We start from the raw sequence: 27,447 nt of genomic DNA, 5'->3' as shown, positions 1-27,447 counted from the left end.
ACTTTTATTGTGAAGGGACGTCAGCAATTCAACGACTTTTGACCTTTCCGTCGACGGAGACGTGGGCCTTTCAAAAGCCCTTTCTAAAAATATGACAGCGTTAAGCATTTGCCCAGGCCTTCTCTAGGGACAGAGGAACAATATAGAACCGGCCCAGTATTCCATTACATGGACAGCATTATGGCCCTAAATGGATTAGCTTAGCTGGAGAGTACACAGCTCTGCTTAGAGTGCTGTATTGTGTTTGAATGTTGAGCTTGGTAGATAGATCCTTTTCACCGTTTGCCCGCTCGCGTGAACTGTGAAAAGAAAAGACCCCCCAAAAAACGGTATTTATATTTTGTGACTGATAAAAAAATGCGTCGGATGCGTAATCCTTTGAGAAAGTGAGAAGGGTTCAGGTGGTGTGTCTTGAGGGAAGCGCAGGGCAGAGCGAAGGACTTCTGGGAGGGGCACCAGCGTCATGCTTGCTTGGCCTTGCCTTGGCTGGAGTGGAGCAGCTCTCACTTTTGCGTCACTCACCCTCCCTCCCTCCCCCCAACCAACCAAACCCAAACTGACTCCCCATCTCCCTCCACCCCCACCACCTCCCCATCCCCCAGGCCAGGCCTCTGAGTTGTTGAAAATACTACAGGCTTAATGTTTCCGATAGTCATTAGGAGTCAGTAGAACAATCTGTAAGAAGATAGCTTTCAAACAGCCAATAACACCCGTATAATATACCCATTCGAAATATTTGCCTGCATATAGTCGTAAATGTTTCACCAATCGTCCGCTTGCTGTTGTTCGAGTCAATGGCTCACATGCTAGAAATATTAGTTTATACCCCACACTTGCATACATGAAGAGATTTGTTTTTGTATTTTTAGGCACAAAGCTTTTATCTTTCAACACTGCATTAAATCAACCCCAAATGCAAGACTACTTTTGTCGTTTTTCATCCTGTGCTTATTATTTGGCCGTCAGAAGCTGAAATTTGTCGACTTGTCTCTCGTTGGCAAGCTATTAGACGCTATGTCTCTGGGTGGAACAGAACAATAATTGGTCTGGGGAGTCTGTCACACCGTTGCAATCACCTATTGGTCCTACTTTATTTGAGAATGTAGTTCGTACACTTAGAGACCCAGGGGAATAAAAGCGAGTGTGCTGAATACGAATTCTGAGCTCTGGCCTGGTCTAACATCACCCAATCCATCAGATCATACAGAATTCTAGAATGTTCTGTGGTTTCACCCTCAAGTTTTCCTGACACCAACCTCCCCCCTCTGTCAGCAGAAATCCCTTTACCCACAATCCCCCTTTGCCCTCATCATTTCTACCTCAGAGAGGCGTGGCCCCTCTCTTCTGAAGCCACGGCAGCCAGACTAACAAACGTTCTCTCTGTCTGTGCCCTTCCTCCTTGATTCTCTCTCTCTGTCTCTATTTCACTCTCTTTGTCTGTCTGTCTATCTGTCTCTCCCTCTTTCTCTCCCTCTCCCCCTCTCTCTCTCTCTCTCTCTCTCTCTCTCTCTCTCTCTCTCTCTCGCTTTCTCTCTCTCTCTCTCTCTCTCTCGCTTTCTCTCTCTCGCTCGCTCTCTCTGTCTCTCTTTGTCTGTCTGTCTCTCTCTCTCTCCCTCTCTCTCTCTTTGTATGTCTCTCTCTCTGTCCGTCTCTCTCTTTGTCTTTCCCTTTCTCTCCCTCTCCCTCTCTCTCTCTCTCTCTCTCTCTCTCTCTCTCTCTCTCTCTCTCTCTCTCTCTCTCTATCTCTCTCTCGCTTTTTCTCGCTCGCACGCTCTCTCTGTCTCTCTTTGTCTGTCTGTCTCTCTCTCTCTCTCTCTCTCTCTATGTATGTCTCTCTCTCTGTCTCTCTCTGTTTGTCTGTCTCTTTCTCTCTCTCTGTGGTGAGCAGGTATGATGAACCATCCCCCTATCCCCATCTCGGAGCTGGCGGAACACACCGATCTACTCAAGGCCAACGACAACCTGAAGCTTTCCCAGGAGTATGAGGTGAGCAGCCCGGGGTCAGGGGTCACTCAGCTCTCTGGGTTGAAAAGCAATAAGGTGAACGCCTGCCCGCTCGGTACACAAGTCGTTTTAATGGCCGACGGCTGGAGTAATGATTAAAGAAAAAAGTGAACTGACATTACAGGGTTTGCTCCCGAAAATGGACAAATGCCATTCTCAGAGAGACGGCAAGCCGTCATTGACTTCCAGTCGCCTGGCGATCGTTCAAAGTCGAAGCTCGGCGCTCCGTGGTGGACGTGGGGCGAGTTAGCCTCGCGGATGTCGTCTCGCGCTCTCCCTGCCTCCCCCTCTCTCTCTCTCTCTGGCGCGGGGGGGGGGGGGGGCAGCGGGCGCTGTGTGGAGCTTCAGAGCGGGGCAGGTTATAAATGAACCGACCGCTGATTAGAGATCAGTAGAGCTGAATCAGCCCTCGTTTGCATACAGCAATATCCCTCGCCCGCTGTCGCTAAATCACCCCGCCCCGTCGTCCAGTGGCAGTGAAGAACCTCCTGGAGCCAAGAGGAAATGGGCACTGAGGTGCCAACAGCGGGAGACCCATGGCGATGCTCGCTGCTCAATGCTTGGATAATGACTTTTTGGTAGTGATACAGTATTTCTCTGTATCTATTATGCATAAATATGGATCGGGCTGTGCACCAAATAGATATCCCTTCATGCTGCAAGCTCAAGAGAGGATATCGAGTGTGCAGGTTTGGGGCGTGGGGGGAGAGAGAGAAGGATGTTTGCCAAACGCGACAACTCAACACAACCAGAAGTTCTAATTACTTGGCCCTGGGAAAGTTGTGTTTTGCACAACTTTGCACTCTCTCTGTCTCCATTTCCGTCTCTCTCTGCCCCCCCCGGATCCCCCCCCCCCCCCAAAAAAAAAGGATCAAATTAAATGGAGAAGTGTAATTTTAATTTGGTTATTTTCTTGATGAATGACTGCTAGTCTGGGACACCCTGCTTTGCCAAGCGAGGCTCTTTTAGGGGCCTGAGTGATTGTATTTTTACTGGATGGGAAGGGAGTTGGGGAGGGATGGATGGAGGGAGGGAGGGAGGGCTTGGGTAATGATTGGAAAGGCAGGCTCTCATTCAGACTGGAGGAATCTGGGCGGACCAAACATGGAGAGGAAGAGGGAAAGGGAGAGGTAGAGGGAAAGGGAGAGAGAATGAAAGACAGGGAGTTTTCCAGGATGCCGTCGGAGATGGGACAGGGAGAGAGATAGTTGAGGGCGTGTCGTCATTACAGACTAATCCGGCCCACGCTGCAGACTATTAGAGTGTCTAAGACATCTACTGTTGGCACTTGGCAACCCCATCCCATGAAACCCCACCCTCTCCTGATGGGAGCTGTCACTCATCCTATAGCAACACCTGGGAGTCGAGATCAGTAGTGGAAAGGGGCGTGGTTGGGATCAATCGACGAGCGCTTACTCACTTCAAAACTCTCCACATAATACACCCACACACTCACACACACACACACGCGCGCTCACACACGCTCACACACTTTTACAAGAACCACTACTCACCACACTCCAGGGAAAACTGAAAAAACAATGGAGTGAGGGTAGAAGGAGGCAGCTAGCCAACGGGAGGGGGGGTACAGAGGAGGGCCATGTGCAGGGGAGAGATTGGAGGTCTGTTCGAGGAGGATCCTTGTGAGGCTGGGCTGGTATTTCACCGGTAATGATTGCGGGTAAACGGTTACATCAGGCCTCCATTTGGACTTTATTTAGCCTTAATCTCAATTCTGTCTATTCTATTCCTGCGCCGGAGACGAGGCCCTAACCGAAAACATCCTTCAAGCCCCTGCGCCAGGAGAGTGCCGGCAGCGCCTCGGAGCAAATGCTGAATAATAATGGAATACTGAATTACTCTGACAAGGGAATAGAATATTTATCTGGAATTCTCGTTTTCCAAAAGCACAGGGTGCATTCATCTTTCCGACGGCGGGGGCCTCGACTCCTGAGAATGACTGGGTCCATTTCCCCTTTCCTGCTCTTTCCCCTGCCCCCCTGGGGAAGACCAGCCCCTTATATCAATATTTTTACGGGTATTATGGTCTGTCTACCTTAATGAGGATGATAAAGTAGACTGTGTCGGAGTTCATATTTCAAACCGGGTGCCGAATAGCTTTTAATGAGAGCTTTTTGTTTTTGTTGCCCCCCCCCCTTTCTCTGCCTCCTTCTGTTTCCGCATCTTTCACTTAATTTCGACCGGCATGAACGTCATCAAAGATGCTGTTGCCCAAATGAGACAGTGAAACTAACGCAAAAACTTTAACAATAAAATAAGAGCTGTGAAACAAACAATTGAATCAATAAAGCAACCGCTGAGTAGGCAACACTAATAGAGTTATTCTACGTCTGTTCTCTAATTTTGCCCTGAAAGCATCATATTTCCTGCTGTTGTGCATTTAGGGGATTCGACCGAAAGGTAAGGTTGGTTTTTGTCTTTGGGTTGTATGCCGACATCCTCAGTTAATTTGGGAGATTTAACAAAATAGCATGAGGATCCGAAAATGAGTCCACGCCTTTTTGCCATACGAAGGTGACCGAGGGAACTCTTTCTCCAGATGAATCACTTGGTATTTGAGAGCTTTCGTGGTGGAATGTTTCGAGGGCACATTGATGGTTGAAGTTTTCCAATGCTCTTTTACTCAAACTGATAAGAGGAGGATCTTGTCCTAAATCGCCCCCCCCCCCCCTTGTGTATGCGTGTGCTTCTTTGAAAACTCAAGATGTCGGTGCCCAACGGAATTTCAAGATGTAAGACAAATAATTCAACTCTTGTGAATGTGACACATGAACCCCCCCACTGTAGCTTCTATGATGGACTCTCCTTCATTACCAGTCTTTAACCGTTGTGCGTGTGTGTGTGTGTGTGTGTGTGTGTGTGTGTGTGTGTGTTCCATCCTACAGTCTATAGACCCGGGCCAGCAGTTCACATGGGAACACTCCAACCTGGAAGTAAACAAACCCAAAAACCGCTACGCCAATGTCATAGCCTATGACCACTCCCGCGTCATCCTGGCACCCATAGAAGGTAAGACTTCCCGACCGGGTCGAAGGACAACGAATGCCGCGTACCATTTTGTTTCATCTCATTTGATATTCTGACATGGAAACAGAAATTTCGATTTGCGACGAGAATCGTTTGTGGGCTTTTGACAACCTTGAGGGGAGATGTCAAGGGAAAGCACTCTTCAGCACTGACATTTCTCTGACATTGCACAGCCAGAAGAACTCTTCACCTCTCGGCACTGCCAAACTCTCATTTGGGGTTCGTCTCTTATTCCTTCCGACTTGATTTTGACGTCTCGCAGTGGTCCCAATTTGAGACTGCGACGACGTGCATAACCAAATCGTTCCCTGAAACAAAGTGTCCATAAATACATAAATTAATCAAGTCTGAAATTTCCATTTTACAGTGCAGTGATTTTGCCATTAGTCGCAGCAGTTTGAACAATTCATGCACGCGGGCTTCCTCTGTTCACTTAGCTATGACTAAAGCTAAAACGCCACAATCTCATTGTGCTACGTGGAATTCTTTTTAATGACGTCCCCTCCCCCCCCCCCCCACCTCGTTCATAGTTGCATCGGTGCTCTTAAATTAGCCCAACCGAGTGTTTCATTGTTTGTCGCTCGAGTGAGACAAAACGTCAGTCAAGGAACGGGACTCCGCAACATAGAAGGAACCTTTGCAGTCTGCTTACGCATCGTCTCCTAAGTGGCACTGTGACTTTAAAAGGTTGTCACGGGTGCGGGCGATTTCTGAGATCCAGCCACTGTCAGCAGGGAGAAATATAGCAACAACCCGTGATTGTGTTCCTGTCAAAATGACAAACCCAGCTTCATGGAATGAGCTACACAGGGCTCATAATCAGGGCTCACGAGCGGACCCCGAAAAATATTGATTTGCGTTTTTACGATTTCGATGTTGCGTATATGACAAAGGGGGGGGGGGGGGGACAGCGCCTCGATAGAGACGTGACGTCCGCGACAAAAACAGGCGCGCGAAAAAAGACCCCCCCCCCAAGTCCCACAAAAGGGAGCGTGCAGGAGGGCCACTTTCGGGGAGATTTAGTGAGGTCTGCGTGGAAGAAGCCGCCGTGCCGGCACAGAAGGATGGCGGGGAGGGGGGCGGCGGGGGGGGGAAAGAGTGTTCTGGGAACCCTCGGCTGATTTACACCCGGGCCTGACGCACGCCTCCGTCTCACTGCTCTCGGCGCTAAATCAGGCCCGCGCCTCAGCGTTCCCGAGGTGCCCGAAACATAACTAAGGCGGGAGAAGAAGAGGGATAAGATGGATGTCAATGATTACGAGCGGTGGGGGGAGTCCAAAAGGAAAGACCGAGGCGGGAGAAAATGCAGGAGGCAGACAGATGGAAAGAAAGAAAGGCAGGGAGATACCAGGGCAGGCGGAATGTGTTTCCATTGTGCTTGACGGGCTTTCAATAGAATAGATCTCGAATCGAATAGATGATATTCCCATTCTGAGTGACATGGTTCATCTTTCAGTTCATACACAGTCTATTTCAGATGGAAATGTGTATGACACATTTGTGTCAAACGGCTGCCAGGGTTATCAAGTCCTGTCGTGGAAAACCCCAGCCTTCACATGATCCCGATTCACACATTAAAGCAGTCTTTGCGCGAAAGTCCACCCCACCCCCGCATGACAAGCCCTTTGCCCTTGAGTAGCAAACATGCATCGACGCTCAAAACACCTTTTCACGCCGGCCTCGAAATACGACAATGGCTCGGATCCAAGTGTCCTCACAGCTCGAGCGCTGCGGTTTCTAATCACCTCTCTCTCTCTTGTTGTCGACCCCTAGGAATCACCGGCAGCGACTACATCAACGCCAACTACATCGACGGCTACCGGAAGCAGAACGCCTACATCGCCACTCAAGGCCCCCTGCCCGAGACCTTCGGAGACTTCTGGAGGATGGTGTGGGAGCAGCGAGCCGCTACCGTGGTCATGATGACCCGGCTGGAGGAGAAGTCTCGCGTAAGTTCCCCCAACAACAACGACAACGACAACAAAATGGCATACGGCACGGCTGTACGCTCGGCCCCGCTTGTTTTCGGAGGAGAACTTTTGGTTTTCTCCGCGACGCGATGTTTGCCTGAAAACGGTGGCGTCAAAAAGCGCTGCGATTGAGCCGTCTGAGATGCGGAGAAGGGCAGGGCCTCCGCTCCTGAACGCTCCAAGCGCCTAAGCCAGCACCTGGCTCCTTGTTTTTCTACCCCAGGTGTCTGAACTCATCGTTCACTCACCCGCTTCCGTGTCTGTCTTTTCTTGATTCGTTTACCCATCCCTTCGCCAATGTGCGTTCCGCCCCTGTCACATGCGATCAGGGTTTGTCGGGGGGTGGCGGGGGGGGGGGGGCAGGGCCGGGGCCGTTGACGAGGAGCGCAAGGAGACCGTTAGAGCGACGCGTTTCCTTCACTCGCTGTCACATCGCATCAGAGGCTCGGGGCGCCGGACGCGTCACGCCCCGCAGTGAATGAATCTTTATTAAGTCGGACGGACGCTGAGGGTTTCGGCTGGGGGGGGGGGGGGGTTCCTGACACAGACAGATGTAGCCTGGCTCGATGGGGAAACGTTTACCCTTTCTTGGTCTATTGGTTATTGCTGAGGGTGGAGGGGGGGAGAGGGGAGACTGGGGAAGGGCATTCGCAGGTGGGGCCCCCCAGGGCGGGAAATTGACACTTTTTTAGCTCGCGCTCCGTCTGTGGATACTTCCTGAGCTGAAGTGTTGAGAAATAATGAGTAATAAGCCACTATAAATAACTTGTATATAATAATATACATCTAACCTTTCACTTGTTGTAGATGTTATATATTATCTGAACAAAGAGTCTTCATCTGAGAGCTGGTTCTCACTCTCTTCATATATAGTGTGTGTGTGTGTGTGTGTGTGTGTATGAATTGTTGACCTGTCACGTCCTTCTCCCCTCAGATTAAGTGTGACCAGTACTGGCCCAGTCGAGGAACAGAAACCTATGGCATGACCCAAGTTACCCTGCTGGATACCATCGAGCTGGCCACATTCTGTGTCCGCACTTTCTCCCTGCACAAGGTACCAGTGACCACACACACACACACACACACGAGCACACCGACCGTCCAAACACACGCGCAAACATGGAGACGCGAACACGCACGATGGCCCGAGCGCACGCTCGAGCGCGCACGCGCAAACAAACGCGCGCCCGCACACAGACGCACTCTCCCCCTTCCCCGCCCGTCGTCGTAGAGAGCCGCCATAAGTCGCTCCCGTCCTCTCCTCGCCGTGCGCCCGTTCCCACGTATCTGTTTGGGACACACGCGAGGGGATCGTCCGCCTTAAAGGAGTCACTCACCCCCAAACGATAGTCCTGTTCGCCATTTTCCACTCGCCTGGATGCCTGCCTTCAGGCTGAGGTTGAAGCCATGCGTGGAGGCGGCGAGGAACCCGGATGAGCGAGCGCTGCAGACTGTGTGAGGCTGTGGACTGTGGGAGGCTGTGGACTGTAGGAGGCTGTGGACTGTAGGAGGCTGTGGACTGTAGAGGCTGTGGACTGTAGGAGGCTGTGGACTGTTTGTCTTGTGCTTGTTGTATGCGGAGCCTCGTCTTGTGAGGCCCCTGAGGGACGAGCCCCCCCCCTCCGAGGAAGCTGTCTCTCTTTCTGGCGGCTCCTCCTGTGTGCGGCGCGCAATAACTCACAAGCAGCTCCTTCCCTCTCTCCCTCTCTTCATCTCTCACCTTCTCTCTCTTGTCATGTTTCTCTCTGTCTGAGGGAGGCAATCAAAACCAACCCCCCCCCCCTCTGCCAACAGGCAAATAAACCGAGGGTGGTAGCAAGCAGGTGAAGGTGGAGGAGAGACTGTGTTTACCTACAGGCGCCTTTGTTGCCATCTTTCTCTCTCTCTCCTGTTTCTCTCTCTTTCCTCTCTCCTCTCTCCGTCTCGTGTTCGCTGTTTCGCTCTCTCTTTCCTCCCTCCTCTCTCTTTCCCCGTCTCGCCCTTGCTCCTTTTGTCTCTCTCTCGTTCTCTCTCTCAGAATTACAATCGTTTGTTGGTTCATTCCTGCTGTCCGCTCCAAACCTTTTCCCGTTTGCCATCCATCATCTTTTAATGCGCGTCTGCCAAAGAGAAGCACTTAGCTAAGCGAGTGAAAGGAAAACCTACACGTGTAATTGGCAACCTGCCTTTCTCCCCGTACACACCCAGCCCAGGGCCGTTTTTTGGCGGTCAAGTCAAAATATAAATGGTGTGGGATACATAGAGAGATGTGGATGAGTTCCAAGGGTCAGACGTTTCCCCCCAAAAGCTTTTTAAAACGATACAGCTGAGTTAAGTGCATCCTATTCAATCGTGTGGCGCTGTTTTGGTCCAGTTAAATGGAACCCAGTGAAGGCCGAAGCTAGGTTTCCTGCGAAGCCGGATGTGTCATGGTCTGGGATTCTCTTCTGTCTGTCTTGCGCACGCGTTCTGTCCTCCTGAATGCCTATGTCCGTCACTCTTTCCCTCCCTCCCTCTCTCTCCCTGAAGTTGGTCTTCTTTCGTCGCCCTTTTTTTGCCCTCAACCCCTCATGACATTCTGTCTCCCGACGCAATCTCTGCTTTCCCATGGGCGTTGTCTTTCCTTCCTCTTTGCACATAGTCTGTAATCTCTATTTATTCTTGTTCTTCATATCCCGCTGTTCCGAAGTTTCCAGCAAAGAACACGTGAAGATTATGTCGGATTTGTGCAAACTGTGTCTTTCGCAGTCGACCCCCCGCCCCGCTCTTACATCCGTCACACGAACACGCGCGCAAACAACCCCAAGACATATCCGTTTGTCTGCGGTGACACCAAACCGGAGTGCAAAACAAAAAACAAAAATCACCCAGGCACTCGCTCTCAGAGCGAATGCACCTCCACTGCGGAACACAAAACCAGAAGATGGTCCCCCCCCAAAAAAAATAAAAATAAACGGACGGGGGAAAAAAAACTAGGTCAGTTTGCTTTTAATTACCGCGCTTAGTTATTCATGTGTTCCGCAGAATCACTGTCAGGAAAGCAGAAACTCGGCATTGAAATGCAAAAAAGCTTCCTTTGCGGCGCTTCCTGGAAGAATGGAAACGCAGAGGGCAGGCAGATGTGAGGGCTGCTCCTTTTCGCCGCGAGGGGCGAGAGACGCGAAGCAGCGCCGAGGGCGTCCTTGTTTGGAGAACCGGCGACGGGCACCAGCTGTCCCCGGCGCCACTTAGCGTGTGCGCCTGGCAACCCCGTGTGCCATGTGGGGAGGAGGGAAAACGGTTGTGTCATTGTCGCGGCGCGGCGCAGCGTGTACCTTGAAATGCGGAGGGTCAGTCGTGCCAGCGAGATGGCGGTCAGTGTGCGTGGGCCAAACCGCCCTTCACTTTCAAACAGGAAGCCAGTTATCACTGCATACGGCGTGAACCCCCCCCACACACACGCGCGCGCAAGCTCCATGTGGGCACAGCGTTCCATCCCTCCTCCTCCGTAACACCACACACACACACACAAACACACAACGACGTTCAGCACATCGAATAACCCCTTCCTCCTCCCCCCCCCCCCCCCCCCTCCCCCCTCCAGAACGGCTCCAGTGAGAAGCGAGAGGTGCGCCAGTTCCAGTTCACGGCCTGGCCCGACCACGGCGTCCCCGAGTACCCCACCCCCTTCCTGGCCTTCCTGCGCAGGGTCAAGACCTGCAACCCTCCAGACGCTGGACCCATCATCGCCCACTGCAGGTATGAACACGAGCGCACCCCTCTCCCAGTATCGCCTACCGAGTGAGCTCGACTGAGATTGCTATCCTAACACCTGGTTTCACGTCCTAGATTCTAGCATGGTCTAGATTTTGACTGTGCAGGTGCTCGGACTTGTGCAATATTTGTTGAGGCATACTGCTGATTACAACCTAGTCTCCTGTCATGGTTGGTGTCTTACCTTTTAGGTTAGGGCCTAGTTTTATGATTGATAAAGTAAGTGAGCCAAACAAACGTGTTCAACAATTGCACGCACAACACAGACAATCATGTCATTTCCACATTCTACTCAGTGTTCTTCCGCGCAGCGTTGTTTAACGAGTTCCAAGAACTTTGACTTGTCTGCTGTACAGTAGGACAAACACGATATACTGCCAGATGTCAAAATATACTGCCGACCCGCATTGAGCCAAACACTGCCGTTAAATCTTCCATTGACAACGCTGCGTGATTCATGGGCAAGTTTAACCTGCACACCATGCTCCATGGATTTGACCTGTTCAGCGGTTAATCTGACGCCAGAAAATATGTTGCCATTCTGCAGTCTTCCAAGTCACAGAGGCTACTATTGATATTTAACAGGCTAACCTCAGGAAGTCATGTGATTATGTATACAGTGCGTATGTTCATCGATTGAACCCGATTTAATGGGATCTGTTGCGCAGTTCCCGGCCTAAATTCAGTTTTGCGCACAACGAAAAGAATGACTCTTTGCTCTGCAGCATGAAAATCATTTGTCTAGCAAGTAGGCTGACTCACCCCTCAATGTAACACACCAGGGGTCCTGTGTGTGTGTGTGTGTGTGTTTATGGTTCCGTGCGTAGATCTAGTTGGGCAGTGCTACTGGAATAGACTGGAGTGGCACATAAAGTGAAGGTCACAGCTCTTCAGTGTGTTAACAGTAGACTGCAGGGCTCTGAGTCGCACGCGCACGCACGCACGCGCGCACGCGCACAGTCATTATTTCTTTTCTCTCCCATTGAGAGAACATCTTTGTCTCTTTTGCCATCCTCGTCCTCCTTTTCTCCCGCCATGTCTCTTTCATCGGCTTTTCTGCGTTGCCCTTGTCCGCACGCGCGTTTCCCCGACAACTCTTCACCCCCTCGCCCCCGCCTCTTCTCGACCTTCGACCCCCTGAACCCCCACCCCTTGACCCCCACCCCACCACCCTCACCCATTCACCCCATCACCCTCCACCGTCGACCCCTTCCACCCAACCCCCTTTCACGTCTTCACCCCCACCCCGTCACCTCGTCCTCACGGGAGAGAAACCCCCCTCGATCTCGCCCCAAGGCACGTTGAAGCGCTCCGCGAACCCGAACGCGCCGACCAAACGGAGGGTGCGAATAACCTCCCCCTCTCTCCCTCCCTCCCTCCCTCCCTCCCTCTCTCCCTCCCTCCCTCCCCTCTCTCTCTCTCTCTCTCTCTCTCTCTCTCTCTCTCTCTCTCTCTCTCTCCCTCTCTCCCTCCCTCCCTCCCTCCCTCCCTCCCTCTCCACCCCCCCCCCCCCCAGCGCGGGCGTGGGCCGCACGGGCTGCTTCGTCGTCATCGACGCCATGCTGGAGCGCATCAAGCACGAGAAGACGGCCGACATCTACGGCCACGTGACGCTGATGCGCGCGCAGCGCAACTACATGGTGCAGACGGAGGACCAGTACAGCTTCGTCCACGACGCCCTGCTGGAGGCCGTGGCCTGCGGCAACACGGAGGTGGCCGCCCGCAGCCTCTACTCCTACATCCAGAAGCTGGCCCAGGTGGAGAGCGGCGAGCACGTCACCGGGATGGAGCTGGAGTTCAAGGTGAGGGGGGTGGGGGGGGGGGAGAGGGGGCACGGCGGGAGGGGAGGAGGAGGAGGACGTTGGGGGAGGTGTTTTGTTGTCGGTGGGTGGAGACACAGAATGGCGGATTGCGTTTGGGGGTTGAGAGGATGGAGACAGGGGATATTGGGAATGACGCAAAAGGATGGATGCGTCGGTCCAATCGGTGCAGGGAAATTGGACGTGGGGCAGAAATCAAAATGGCAGAGAAATGGCGTGTGGAAAGTGTGGATAGGGTAACACACGAAACACCGGATGATTTAGGTTGAGCCTCCGTCAAAAAACCGAGATGGCCAAGTTTCCAGACTCCCCTTTTTCTGTAGAAGTTTCTCTCATAAACCCGCATAAAATAATAACAAACATTCATATATGAAGGATTACATATGATGAATCTTGAAATGGAAACACCTTATGAAAGCATAAAGCATACGGCCGTGTAGAGCAGCTTAACATTTATGATCACTTTCAGCCTGAGGTACGGAGATAACAATGAAACAAATGAAAGCGCCCATGTTTATATTACCCGTATTTGTCATTTCACAAGCCTTGTCCAAGTGCTAGAGCACAAGATGGAACAGAAAGCAATTAGGTTTGTGTCCACTTAAGCTTTGACTTCAATTACTTCATCACTTTGACTCAGAACGCCGAAATTGTGATTGTCTTGCAAAAGCTGGAAATGGAAAGAGTAAGGCTGTTCGGCACTCGAGGTCATTGTGTGTTCATTTCATAGGGAGGATTTGAAATAATATGCTTAAGGACGGTTTTGTTATTAGCAACTTCAAATCAAGGATTGTTTCCGACAGCAGAGTGGGATTTAGTTGGAACTCTGCAGGGACGTGGTGTCGAGCCGTGTTCACAACAGTTCCGGTTCCAAGTCAAGCCATTAATTTCCAATCGCACTTGCGCTGAGAGACAACACAATCCAAGAACGTTCCTGTCCTGCACAGAAGAGCACTCACCCTTGAATTACGCCAATCTCAGAAACGAATCCTTTGTAATACACCTTTCACTGTTTTATCAACACACACCGCAAAGGAAGCCGTCGTGACTATGTCGTCTTCCCGGCAGACAATGTTTTGCCACGGTAAACATTGACAGAAGCTCAGAACCGAACACTGTCCGAGAGAGCGACAGCGGGGAGACTTGAGCGTGGGGGGGGGGGGGGGGAGTGGTGTGGAATTCAAGTCGGACACCGTGTGGCCAGACTGGGAGGGAACTCCTGGGAGAAGCAATTAATAGTTGATGATGACAAATGGGGGTGCACGGGAGGGCACACCCCCCCCCCCACACACACACACCCCCCCCACCACCACCACCACCTCACCCCCCCACGTTCCCTAATGAACAAAGGGGATGACTGTATGTTAGTGTGAGCGCAGGCCCAGTCTCGAGGTAGTCACTGTGCACTGCACAGCGCTCTGGGGACTGTGGACTGGACTGGAGTCAGTCAGGTGTGAAACACTCTATGACAGACTGGCTGGAGATCCCCCCCGGGGGGCGGGGGGGTGGGGGGGGGGTTAGGGTGGCAGAGGTAAAGGAGGACTGGAGAGAAAGTGTGCAAATGCCGAAGGTCTGTTTCCTGGGCTTCCTTGCACGCGAGGCATCGAATACACTCAAACGCAGCCGCGTTTCGACGTGGTACGCAGCGGAACACCCGTTGCGTGGGTGGCCTTGGCTACACGAGGTTTCCGAGGTGTATTTTTTGGGCCCCGCCGGTGGGCGACGAGACAACGGGTTGCCAGGTTGGCCGTCTTTCCTCCGAGCCCTCGAGTGTTCGCCGCCGCCGTCACCTGGGAGTCTTTTTAGCGCTGCCAAAACGTCTCATGGCCTCTCAGTGCCTCTATGAAAGGGGGATGAAAGGGAAGACAGGATGGAGGGGGGAGAGGGAGGTGGGCAGGCTTGGCTCCAAGTGGTGACCGACAAGCGGGCTTTTTTGCGGCACTCAGAGAGGGAGAGAGAGAGGGCGACGGACAGGGGAGAGGGGAGACAAACGACACTGAAGGAGGGAGTGAGAGACAGAGGTATGACAAACGGAGGATCGGGGAAGGAGGGAGGAGAGAGAGAGAGAGAGAGAGAGAGAGAGAGAGAGAGGGAGGGAGGGAGGGAGGGAGGGAGGGAGGGAGGGAGGGAGGGAGGGAGGGAGGGAGGGAGGGAGGGAGGGAGGGAGGGAGGGAGGGAGGGAGGGAGGGAGAGAGAGAGAGAGAGAGAGAGAGAGAGAGAGAGAGAGAGAGAGAGAGAGAGAGAGAGAGAGAGAGAGAGAGAGAGAGAGAGAGAGAGAGAGAGAGAGAGAGAGAGAGAGAGAGAGCGAGAGAGCGAGAGAGATAAAGAAGGGTGAGGGAGAGACGTATAGATTACAAATGGAGGTCATACGAATGAATGGGAAGGGTTGGAGGACACACACACACAGAGACACACGCTCTCTGTCTGTGTCTATCTCTGTCTCGTCCTGTGGCTCTCTCCTTCTCTCTTTCTCGCTGTATCAGGGGAAACGACACAGTAATACAGGCTGACCTACAAACGCCCGCAGTGGACCTCTGATGTTGATTTGACAATACAGAATACCATTTTGGTCTCCGTTGTGTGTCTGTGTGTTTTATGCGTGTGTGTGTGTGTGTGTGTTCACACCTGCCCATAGCAGACTTCCATTACCAAGGTAAAAGTGACCCACTTTCCCCTAAGAGATTTTGGCTGAGCTCTCAGGCAGGAAAATGCTAGTTTGTTGACGTCCTTATACTACCCTATACGCCGCACAACTCACTCTAAACACAATGATGGGTTAGACTCTCGATAGCTTCTTGATAAACATTTTAATCAAAAATATGCATTTTGCCATCCGGAGGTGTCCCACCCATCATCAATATTCTACCTCCACAGAGATGAGATAAGCACACTTTATTACTTTCACTTATTAATTTCCATCTCTCCCTCCACCCCCCCCCCCCCCCGGCTCTCTTTCATCCTCCCCTCTCCCCCTCTACCTCACGCTGTTCTCTGTCCTCCATCTCTGCTTCTCCCCCCCCCCCCCCCCACACACACACACGCGCTTTCTTCCACTCTTCCGGTCCTTTCTCTCCTGCTCCCTCCTCCTCCACCTCATCGACTCTCTACCCCCCCCCCCTCATTCCATCCCGTCTGTCCCTCGCCCCTCCCTTCCTCCTCCTCTCCCTCCTCCCCCTCCCTCCCACCCCCCCATAGCGCCTGGCTAACTCGAAGGCCCACACGTCCAGGTTCATCAGTGCCAACCTGCCCTGCAACAAGTTCAAGAACCGCCTGGTCAACATCATGCCCTACGAGACCACCCGCGTCTGCCTCCAGCCAATCCGAGGCCTGGAGGGCTCCGACTACATCAACGCCAGCTTCATCGACGGATACAGGTACGCCAGGGTTCATGATTGTGTGTGTCTGCTATGTGTAGTGGTGGAGGGGCATGGGGAGGCTTGTGTGTGTGTGTGTGTGTGCGCATGGGGGGGTTGTTTGTGTGGCTGTGTGTGTGTGTGTGCATGTGTGGGGGGGGTTGTGTGTGTGTGTGTGTGAGAGAAGGGTGGTTGATATCAGGGTCCTGTGCATGCAGCCTATCGACCATCCATCAAAACAGGCCGAGGCAGACGTCGGCCATGTTTGGATCAAAACTCTTGATTCCATAGCTGACTCGCCAAGCCGTGTCTCGACCTGAATACCCTGTGTGTGTGTGCGTGTGCTCGCTCGTCTCCAGGCAACAGAAAGCTTACATCGCCACGCAGGGTCCACTGGCAGAGACCACGGAGGACTTCTGGAGGATGTTGTGGGAGAATAACTCCACCATCGTGGTCATGTTGACCAAGCTCCGAGAGATGGGCAGGGTGAGGCCGACACGCGCCGACACTGAGCCTCCACACTTTGCGGCCGTTTCAAACGAGCTCGGTTTGGCTATCGCCGTTCCCGTCTGGGAAGGGGAGGGCGCTTGAGAGCCCAGGTGACGGCGTCTCCACCCTGCCTGCCTGCCTCTCGCGCCACTCCTCTGTCTGTGTCTTTCTCACGCCCCTCGTTGTCTCTTCTCCCTCTGTGTGTGTGTGTGTGTGTGTGTGCAGGAGAAGTGTCACCAGTACTGGCCAGCAGAGCGTTCAGCCCGGTACCAGTACTTTGTGGTGGACCCCATGGCCGAGTATAACATGCCCCAGTACATCCTCCGGGAGTTCAAAGTCACAGACGCCAGAGTAAGTCCCGTGTGTGTGTGTGTGTGTGCGCAAGTTCAACTCAGTTCATTTTCCTCTAGACTGACACCCAAGGAGAGGCGGCAGAACCATTCAATTCTAACTTCTATATGCTTCCGTCTGTGCTTTCATAGGCCTCGCTGACAAACAGCCCTCACTTTCGGCTCTCACAAAAAATATCCCTGTGAGCCTTCAAATGTTTTGTGATTTTCGTCCTAGCAGTTGTATGCAAATCTATTGTGTGATTAGTACACTACTGATAATGGTAATCGCAGCCCAATTTCCATCTTACTCCGGCAGACATAATGAACGATGGCCATCACAGCATGGCGGCTAGTTAAGAGACATGCACTCGGGTCTTAAAAAGCCCACATTGCACGAGCTCCAGCCCTCAGCGCCTTACTTCTCCCTGTGGGGAGATTAGACATAACTGCTACTTAAGCTGGTACTTCATTGCCACACACACACACACACACACACACACACACTCTTGAAGCCCTCTCACGAATACACGAAGAGCCTTCTCTCACCCACACAGGTTTTTTCCGCGCCTTCCCTCGCTCACTCACACACACACACACACACACTCTTGAAGCCCTCTCACGAATACACGAAGAGCCTTCTCTCACCCACACAGGTTTTTTCCGCGCCTTCCCTCGCTCACTCACACACTCACACACACACTCACACACACACACACACGCACACACACCCCACACAGTAAGACGTGCCTGGGAAAGGTGGGGACCCAGGAAGCTAGTGTTGCTGCGTTGGTCCTGGCTGTCTTAATTGTGATTGAATCATCAAAGCTTCCCCCACTCCAGTAATCAGGCCAGGCTGTACGCCTAAGCTCTCTCCTAGAAATGAAAAGGACCTCTAATCAGAGACGAATGCAGGAAGGAAGGAGGTTGGGTGGGTGGGAGGAGAGCAGTGAAGAGAAGAGGGAGGAGAAGAGAGGGACGTAGGGGAGGGGAGGGGAGGGGAGGGGAGGGGAGGGGAGGGGAGGGGAGGGGAGGGGAGGGGAGGGGAGGGGAGGGGAGGGGAGGGGAGGGGAGGGGAGGGGAGGGGAGGGGAGGGGAGGGGAGGGGAGGGGAGGGGAGGGGAGGGGAGGGGAGGGGAGGGGAGGGGAGGGGGACCAACTAGGGTAGGGTAGGTGGGAGTGAGTACAGTGTTTGGAGAGCGAGCAGCGTTGGTGGTTGGTGTGTGTGTCGGTGCGCGTGCTCATGTCTCTGTATGTGTGAGTGGAGAGAGTGTGTGTGTGTGCGTGCGCGCGCGCGCGCACTCGTGGATACTCCTTGCCTCCGCTCTCTCGCCAAGCGAGGCAGTCACGTATTTAATCACACAATTTGACACAGTGCGCAAGCCCCTCAGGTTGTGTGTAAAAATTTCCTCTTTTCATTTTTCCACACGCCTCGTTCATTGTGCCGTTGTTTTGCTCTCTTTCATTTTTAATCCTTTCGCGGAGAGGCAAAATGTTTTCAAATTAGGTTAAGGAGAAGAAGAAGAAGGAAAAAACAAAGGGAGAAAAGAAAGAGAACCGGCGGTAAGTCGTGAAGCTGGTAAACGGAGTACATTCGGCGGCTTGTCAAACAAAGGACACCGTGTACCGCAGAAGTGACATAACAAGGGCCCGTGTCCCCGAATCAGCATGAACGCTCTCCCTCTTTGAGAACCGCCAAGACTCGGAGGATACTTTACTTCAGCCGAGCGAGTCTTTTCTCTTCTCAGAGGCCGGGAAAGCAACAACAACCCCCTCCAAAAAAACCAAGGTTCAGAATAGCAACCCGTCTTCGCAGCAGCAGATTTTTCCACTCGGCTCTCGGTATGGGTGTCCGGCACGGTTCACTGAAAGCCCTTCCTCTCTTCTTCTCTCGCCCGCCCGCCCGCTCGGCCCCTAGGGTTGCGGGTCCGTCCCTGGGCCTCCTCCCTCGCTCCCCTCGGACGTCAGGTCCCCGACATCGATCAAGAGGGCAGGATTATCCCGTCGAACACGGTGTCTAGACAACTCCGCTTGTCACGGCCAATGCACTATTGATTTCGCTTTACCGCGACTTCACTCCACTCCAAAAAACCGTCGGGAGGAAGAAAGAGGGGGGTAAAAAAAGGGAAAAGGAAGAAGAAGAAGAAAAAACACGGACAGAGTGAGGGATGAAGGGAAAAAGGACCCAGTGTCAGAGGAGCGCGCGTGTTTTGGTGGCGTGGCTGTTTGTTATCGAGCGCTTGGACAGAGATAGGGACAGTGCAGGGAGCAAGCCAGCAGACCTGTGGAATCGTTGTGCTTGGGTCACTGACCCCACACATGCACACACTCACACACACACACCAGGCTCGGTGCTGTGATGGACAAAGAGGTAGCCTACGAGCCGGATGTCACTTTTTTTTTCTTTCCTTCCTCTCATCCTCTCTTATGTTCCTTGACCTTCTCTTTCTGAACTGATCTTCTGCCTCTTTCTGTACTTTCTACCCTTCTGCCTCCCTTGACCTCTCTCTCCCTCTCTCTCTCTCTCTCCCTCCCTGTCTCTCTCTCTCTCTCTCTCTCTCCCTCTCTCTCTCTCTCTCCCTCCCTGTCTCTCTCTCTCTCTCTCTCTCTCTCTCTCTCTCTCTCTCTCTCTCTCACTCTCTCTTTCCCTCTCTCTCTCTCTCTCTCCCTCTACCTCTCTCTCCCTCTCTCTCCCCGTCTCTCCCTCCCTCCCTCTCTCCCTCTCTCTCTCCCTCTACCTCTCTCTCCCTCTCTCTCTGCCCGTCTCTGCCTCTGTCTCCCTCTCTCTCCCCGTCTCTCTCCCTCCCTCCCTCTCTCTCCCTCCAGGACGGGCAGTCCAGGACAGTGAGGCAGTTCCAGTTCACCGATTGGCCGGAGCAAGGCGTGCCCAAATCAGGGGAGGGCTTCATCGACTTCATTGGACAGGTTCACAAAACCAAGGAGCAGTTTGGACAGGATGGACCAATCTCTGTCCACTGCAGGTAAACGTCCTGCCCAGCGTCCAATGAGACTATGGTCACCGTGTGTGGTGACCACACTGATGCCTGCTTAGCATTATCTTGTGTTTTGGAGCTTGTGTTGAACAGATAGAGAGCTGTGTCCACATACTAGTTCATTTGGGGGGGAGGGGGGGATCATTCCTTTAGAAAGTTGAGATCAAGGTAGGTATATCCATGTGCAGTACATATCAAAGCTAATTCTGCACTTGTTGTACGTGGAATATACATCCAACGGGGCATGCATCGAAATCTTGAGACGTATATACGTGTCAGCGCTGGACATGAGTAACAGCCGGGTCCGCCGCCATCCCTCTTAACGGCACCGTCAGACACGATGCCAGAGCCTCCCTCTTGCTTATTGCCACCGCCATAGCCCGCCATTCCAGTGCCAAGGGCTCATCTCATTCATTATTGATACCTCGGAGATGCGATGTGGCATTTGCAGAAATAAAAAAAGGGTAGGGGCGGGGGGGGGGGGGGCGGGGGGAGCGCGGTCCTGTCGATGATTCTCTCTTTTTTTTTTAATGATTCCCCCCTCCCCCCTCCCCGCGGTGCTGTTTTTATGACTTGGCAGTACCATCCAAGGTAACCTTCATCATTACTTCTGCATCTTGTCATGTTTTTGTGACTGGCCTGAACGGAGCCACCCCACCGTGTATTCGCATCCATCCCCTCGGCTTCTTGAAGGACAGCCCGGTGCATTGGAAAACATGGCGGCTTCTCTCCCTGTTTGGTGGAGGAGACACTTTTGAGGACAACCCAGGCGAGGTCTTCACCGGCATGACGGCTGTGATACTGTAATGTCGTTTGCGATACACCGACCCGGCCGGTCTTTCAACCCACGCTGAGAATGATACCAACCCAGACGTCAAGGAGGTCGTCAGCTGAAAATATGTCCTTTCCGATTCCGAGTTTAGACTCCATCACCGGCGTTTCACTCGCTCACCTTCTCAGACAGGCTGACGTCAGCAGAGCCTTGACATCTGCTCCCCACAGCTCTCGCCATGATGTCACCGGGCATTGGTGATGCACCATGGGAGTCGTAGGCCACGTCAGAGAGGGCTGGAGTGAGGAGTTATATCCTCCTCAGATGAGAGGCTTTAGCCGACCGAGGCCGGCCCGAGATAATACAGGAGGGTGGGGGTGGTGGGGGGGGGGGTGGTGGGGGGGGGCTCAGGGGGATAGAGGCAGAGTCCATGTCTGCTTAAAACCACCGCCTTTGAGCAGAAGCTGGAGGGCTTGTTGGAGGACTATAGTGTTGTACCCTTTGGCAGTGGAGGCGGGGAGAGATTGTTCCCCCCTGTGATTTGACTGTAATGGTAGTCAGGTGCATAGGGGGAAGGGGGTTCTCTGGAGGTATTTCCCATCATATTGATGTGAGGAATGGGAGAAGTGTCTGGGGGGGGACGTTCTTTACTGGTGTCACGCCCGAGGTTGTCATTCCGGATAGACTTGCTACTCTTTTCCCTCTATACCTCTCTCTATCTCTCTCCATCTCCTCTACTGCTCTCCCTACTTCCTGCCGGTCTGTCATGCCTTCATGTGTTTCCCAATCCTTTCAACTTCCCTGCGTCCTCTCTTTCTCCTGTTCTCTGTCCCCCCCAGCTCCTATCACATGGAGCCTTGCGTTTTTTTAGTCATTAATTGCCTGATTACATCCAGTGAATGGCAGAGTCTAAATCCGCTCATCGGGGGCGACTCCACGCCTGTCAGATTTGGAGCTCCCATCTCTTCCACCGCGAGGGTTTGATGGACTTTTAAGGGACATGTGGAACCCTGCAACCAGCTCCCAGAGAGAAGGAAGGAGGGGGGGGGGGGGGGGGGGGGGGGGCATGGAGGGGACAGCTTCTGCTACCCCGCCGAGTATTGTCACAGGATCGACACGTCGGTGGCGTCCCCGCGGAGCCAGGTTCACCAAAAAACAGGTCCCATCTTTCGAAATCCGTTTGTGTTCTTGACGATAACAGAGCCGCTCCTCTCGAAAAGACGCCCAAAGTTATCTCACTGTGGTTTTTTGTGGTTTTTTTTTTTACTCTTTCCCCTTCTTGCCTCCCACCCCCTACTCTCACCCACTTTGTCAGCCCCTGTTTTCCTTCCATCTATAAATCTGTTATGTATAGGGGGGGGGGGGGGGGGGGTGGCAACTGGTGGGTTGGGGGGAGGTTGGATAAATCTGTTGTCACATCAATTATTGTTCCATTGGTGAAGTGGAAGTCATTTCACACCAAAGCAGCTTAGAAAGACAGCCCTCAAGTATTTCAGGATCAGAGCTAAGACTCGGCCTATTTCGGGAACCGGGTTGTGGGGAGAGTTTTGATCAGGGGGGCTTAATGAGGCGAAATGTTTGCCAACGCCTCTGTGTTTGTCAGTTGTTGTTGTCGGGTAAGTGTGTGCGTCTGTGTGCCTCTGGACGTAAAGAGTACCTCTCCCATGATCATCATCTCAGAGCTCTGGTTTCAAATGTGCTTTAAAGTCGAGAAGTGGCAGATGACTTGAGTCCAAAACACAAAAAAAGGATATTTTTTGGGGGGGGGGAGGGGGGGGAGATGATGTGACGCATCATCCTCTGATATGTTTTGTGTGTCATATGTTAGTGTGTATGTTGAGGTTGCCGTGGCGCTGGCTAGGATACAGCAGAAAGATGAGCCGTGTGAGAGAGCCGTGTCTAAGTCCACCTCTGTTGGTGTGTGCGTTACTGCAGTGCGGGTGTCGGCCGGACCGGAGTCTTCATCACTCTCAGCATTGTGCTGGAGAGGATGCGCTACGAAGGGGTGGTGGACATCTTCCAGACCGTCAAGATGCTGCGGACGCAGAGGCCAGCCATGGTGCAGACAGAGGTACTGCAGGGGGTCCTCCTGGACAACACCACCCACCACCACCACCCACCCCTTACACCCTTACACCCACCTACCCCACCATCACCCAGAACCACCCACCCCCTACACCCACTGAGCTACCCCACCAACACCACCCAGAACCACCCACCCACTCACCTACCCCACCACCCACCTCCTACACCCACCCATCTACCCCACCACCCCCACCCACGTTCCCCACCTCCAAATCCTTGTAGAGATTGTAGATTAAAGGACTAGTACAACAGTCTTCCTGGGATAATGGTATGAGAGTTTGCGTTATTATGTGAGCCCCAGCAGTAATTTGGTAGTCAGCCCTGTACATTGTAACTGTTGATGAGAGAGAATCCTCCCTCAGAGTTAGGACAAAGTTTTCATGTTGGTTTGTTTGTTTGTTTGTTTTTCTCCCATGCAGGATGAATATCAGTTCTGCTACCAGGCTGGTCTAGAGTACCTAGGAAGCTTTGATCACTATGCAACGTAAAAAGCCACCTCGCCCCCTCAGAATCCTGCGTTCCCCCACTCGACAGTCTCCTGAGCCATAGAAACTTGTTTCAAATTTGACACCACCACCAACAACAACAACAACAACAACTAAGACTAACCCCAAGAAATATCCAAGCCAAAAGGAAAGAAAACCCATTGTAGAGCTTTTCGAAGAAACCTGTTAAAAAAAGGCCAACGATTTCAATTGTACTGAGTGGACCTTGGTACTGGTGAGGAAAATGTAAGGATTCCATCAGCAGAACAACTGGCATCCTTGTTGACTGATAGGAACCAAAAACAGCACTGAGCTGTGGGGTGGGAACGATCAAAGTGACGGACTGCGTACCTTACCTCAAGTGTTCAGACATGTAAACATTTTGTGGACATCTATTAAAAAAATGTTTAAAAAAAAATATTGCCGTACAGTACCAACATCGCAAAGATAACCGTCAGCGAATGAAGCAAAAGCGAGAGTGACAAAGCTGAAAACCTAAAGGGACTAAGAGACAGTTATACTTATATGTTTGTTTAAATGGTTGCAGTTCCCGCCTTTTCTAAAACGTAATAGCAATGGGGTGAGAGCAAATGTTCATGGGTCATGGAAATATGATTAACACATTTGAAAACTACTATCCAGAGAGTTGGGAATGCTGTGCTGGCCTGTGTACACACATGATTGTCCCCATACATTGATCACCAACGAGATGAACAACCAAGGGAGTGGAGTAGGACTGGAAGTTCAACGCAACCCAACACCCACCCCACTCGCCACCTAGCTAGCAAACACCCATAGTGTTAACGCCAAACTAATCAAACGCTCGCCATCGTTGAAGAGCAACCCTACCCATTGAACTGTTCAGGCTTCGTGGAGTTCAGTCTCCACAGTTGGCTAATGATTGCGTTTCTAAGGAACGACGAATGGTAGGGTGTTCTTTTGCTTGTTGTGAAATGCCAATTCAATCACATAACAGTTTCTCGAGCACTTGAAGGTGCGTACCACATTCGGTGCTCTCAAGGACAAAAACCCAACATGTTTATATAGTTCCTGGAGGCGTCGCTAACTGGCTCAGCTGCCATTGACACTGGGGGAGAATCTTTCTTACCAAGCTGGCGATTTCGACGTACGATTGGTGACATGGGAGACATGACCATATCCCCTTGACTTTTTACCATCACTCTGCCATTTGGAAGGAAAATATCGGGAAGGCTGTTTGGCCACACAAAAAAAATGGAGGGAATCACAAATGAGGATTGGCAGCAACTTGTGGATAATGGTGACACCTGGGCTCTCTCTGCAAACGTGTACAGCGACCAACACCCATTGTCTCATCACCTCTGACTTTTGTCTCACGATTAATTGTACTTTCTTCGTTTTGTTTTCCTGTCAAATACCAAACATGCTGCTTATCTCCTGTATGCTGTAAGTGTGACTCTTCGATAGGGGATCTCGAGGACCTGAGGACTGAGGATGGCCCCCCCTGACTCGCCGGGCCACTCGAAGGCCGTGGCTGGAAAACGAATCCACGTTGTGTTGTTTCTCATTGTCCTCTCTCTTCGGCATCCTCAGCACTCACCATTTCACCAGACATTCATTCAAGGTTCAATGAGAGTGGCAAAAGCCTTGTGGAGGCTATTGGTACGGTGGGGGGTGGGGGGGGGGGTTGAATTTGGAGCTCCGGTTTATGTTGTGTGTTGATAAAACAGAAGAACACTGGCTTTTTAACTCCCAATTTTTGGGGTGGATTACTGAGGATGGGGCAGCCATGGAATGTGTTGCCTGTGACATAGAAGGGACGTGCCCTTATACAAATTATACTTGCACATCAAAAAACTTGAACTGGTTTCTCTCAATGTTCGCAGGGCCAATTTTACACACTCGATATATGTGATAACGAATCCACTTTCTATCCCCTTCCTCCCCCCTCAACTTTCTTTTTCTCAAGAGGTCAGTGCTACAGATGTACTCCAGAGTATGTTTTTAAGATTTTTGAATAGGTATGCACACTAACAGCGTGATGAAAGGAACTGTATGTAGTCTTTCTTATTTCCAAAAAAGCCTTATTGTTATTTGTAACATTATGAAACATTAATGTTGTATTATGATGACTATTGTTATTTTACTTTACATAGCGGACTTCTTATTTTCCTTTTTTGTTTAGTTTTTTAACAGAGATATTGTATCGCTTTTTTTTTTTATTAGCAGGAAAAAGTAAATGCTTACTTGTTCATATTACGTTTAAAGACATTCTATTTTTTCACTGTAGAAATGTTAAGTATAACGTGTTTGTGTAAGTGTGCATATATATGTCTATATTGCACATTCACACATACATATATTTAAATGGGAAATATAAAGATATATCCACACTGTTAGTATGAATTTTTATGAGTTTATTCTCTTTTTGTTTCCTTTTTTGTATCACCCATACATTTTGCTCATGTAAGATTGTTTTCTTTAAGTTTCTTTTTTTTTCTTTTTTTTTACCATAACCTTAACCTTGGGAAATATTGAGTGTTTCTCTGGAAACAGTGAAGGGATGTGGATGGCCAAGCGCCACTCCGACAATGCTTTTAAAATTCCTACCATTTGGTAGACCTGTGCCGATAAGGAGATGGTGTTTTTAATTGTTGTTCAAATTCTTATTATCATTAACTCGTAGTCGTTAGTATTCGTTTTGAGTATTATTTTATAATTAGTAGATTAACATGTCTGTAAAACATAACATTTCAGGCAAATTACATTGTTACCCATGGTTCCATTCTGAGTTAACCAGATGAAACACTCTGCTCACTTAGTCTTTTTATAAAGACTTTGATTTCCTCTTTTAAAGAGTCCCTCTCTCTCTTTCTTTTTTAAATTTACACTTATTTTCGGACATAACGTGAAATCATTCATTTGTTATATATCAACTATGATCCAGAATATAATACCTGTAAATAAACAAATATATAGATTATATGTATTTGTATAATTTGACCCTCAAGCTCTCCTACTTCAAATCAATGGAATTTTCAAAGAGGAAGTTCTGCTACGTTCATAGTTCCTCGTATTTGTTGAGCCCTTTTTTGCCTTCTGTGATACTGTCTCTCTGCTCCCTGATCAGAAACCCATTGGTTCTCCTCTTCATTTTTGATCCATGTGTTTGAGGCCTCCCCTGCTAGCTATCCTTCGTTCACTCTTATGACGAGACAAGTCAGTTGATCCGGAAGGAGTCAAAATGGACGCTGATCCATTTCCTTGCCATGGAACAGGCTTCTTCTTTACACAAGTAGAAGCAATGCCAACCAGAGGGCTAATCTTTCCCTCAACAAAAAGTATGTTCACCCCCTCTCAATAACTGCTCGATTTTCCATCGGAAATGTCAAGATGTAGACTGTGCACAGTATGCGTCTTTGATACTGCTACCCACCATAGCAGCTGGCCATATTATGACGTGAAGCCAATAAGAGTCCTATTGCTTGGCTTCACTGCCCTGAAATATGACAATGTAATTTTCCCAGCTCATTTTAACTTTGTCGAGAACCATACCATGTTTTTTCATTATCTGTCATGTTTTTGTCACGGGATGCAGAATAAATGAGGACTAAACGAGAAGGAGGGGTAAATCCGAAAGACGAGGAGAAGGGAATTACAAAAGTAAAGACTCGCTGTGAATTCACTATTCGAGCACGTCTCAAAATGTTTCGTGTGAACTGACTCGTGAAATGAAGACTTTTTTGACTGGAACTCAAAAGAAAGGTTAAAGGTTCAAGGCCCAATGCCAAACCCAAGCTCGTGGACATCTTTGGAAGCTTGTTGCAGCGTGTTATCTCTTTGACTTCATGTAAAGATGCCAGACTTATTTTACAAATTAACAGAATATTTCGCTGAGGGGACAAATTAACAAAGGACAAAATTACAACAAAAGAATAGAACATATACATACCACAGCCAACAAAAAGAAACAGAACCCAAACTCTATAGTTTTCTTTGTATGAGGGCCAAGTGCTATCGCTTTCAAACTGTTACTTCAAACTGAAACAATAATTGGTTTAAACCACTGTGTATGTAGATATATTGACTTTGTATTAAAGAAATGTTGTCTGAAAGCCGTTGGTCAGTCTAATATTTAGTTAATGTTGTGATTTATTATTTATAAACAAACTTACTTATTATTATTGTTGTTATACAGTATACAATTGTTGTATGTAACATTCTATACAATTTCTGCAACAGTAATTGTATAGAATCCTATCAGAATATGATTATTTGACCCCACCATCCAAATCACATCTGACCTGAAGGTGTCCTGGCCTACAGTTGCTATGTACCATATATGTATATTCTGTTCTCAAGCTTTAATGAACAGAACATGCTTTGAAA

General features: G+C 50.6%; 1 protein-coding gene across 1 annotated transcript in view; it reads left to right on the top strand.

The window, feature by feature from the left end:
- Positions 1-27,173, top strand: part of ptprsa (protein tyrosine phosphatase receptor type Sa) — a 144,078-nt gene extending 116,905 nt beyond the window's left edge. The window contains exons 23-34 of the mRNA XM_084675492.1: positions 1,889-1,986; positions 4,911-5,034; positions 6,826-7,001; positions 7,957-8,076; positions 10,585-10,739; positions 12,271-12,556; positions 15,770-15,948; positions 16,287-16,413; positions 16,642-16,767; positions 19,571-19,725; positions 22,445-22,580; positions 23,014-27,173. Coding sequence (XP_084531618.1) covers positions 1,889-1,986; positions 4,911-5,034; positions 6,826-7,001; positions 7,957-8,076; positions 10,585-10,739; positions 12,271-12,556; positions 15,770-15,948; positions 16,287-16,413; positions 16,642-16,767; positions 19,571-19,725; positions 22,445-22,580; positions 23,014-23,082 — 1,751 coding nt within the window. The 3' untranslated portion in view covers positions 23,083-27,173. The remainder of the gene's footprint in view (positions 1-1,888; positions 1,987-4,910; positions 5,035-6,825; positions 7,002-7,956; positions 8,077-10,584; positions 10,740-12,270; positions 12,557-15,769; positions 15,949-16,286; positions 16,414-16,641; positions 16,768-19,570; positions 19,726-22,444; positions 22,581-23,013) is intronic.
- The last annotated feature ends 274 nt before the right edge of the window (positions 27,174-27,447 follow it).

The sequence above is a fragment of the Hypomesus nipponensis genome, chromosome 16 (genome assembly GCF_054491055.1).
Source record: "Hypomesus nipponensis isolate SF chromosome 16, ASM5449105v1, whole genome shotgun sequence".
In the NCBI taxonomy this organism is placed as follows: Eukaryota; Metazoa; Chordata; class Actinopteri; order Osmeriformes; family Osmeridae; genus Hypomesus; species Hypomesus nipponensis.
This window is presented reverse-complemented; position numbering and strand designations above follow the sequence as displayed.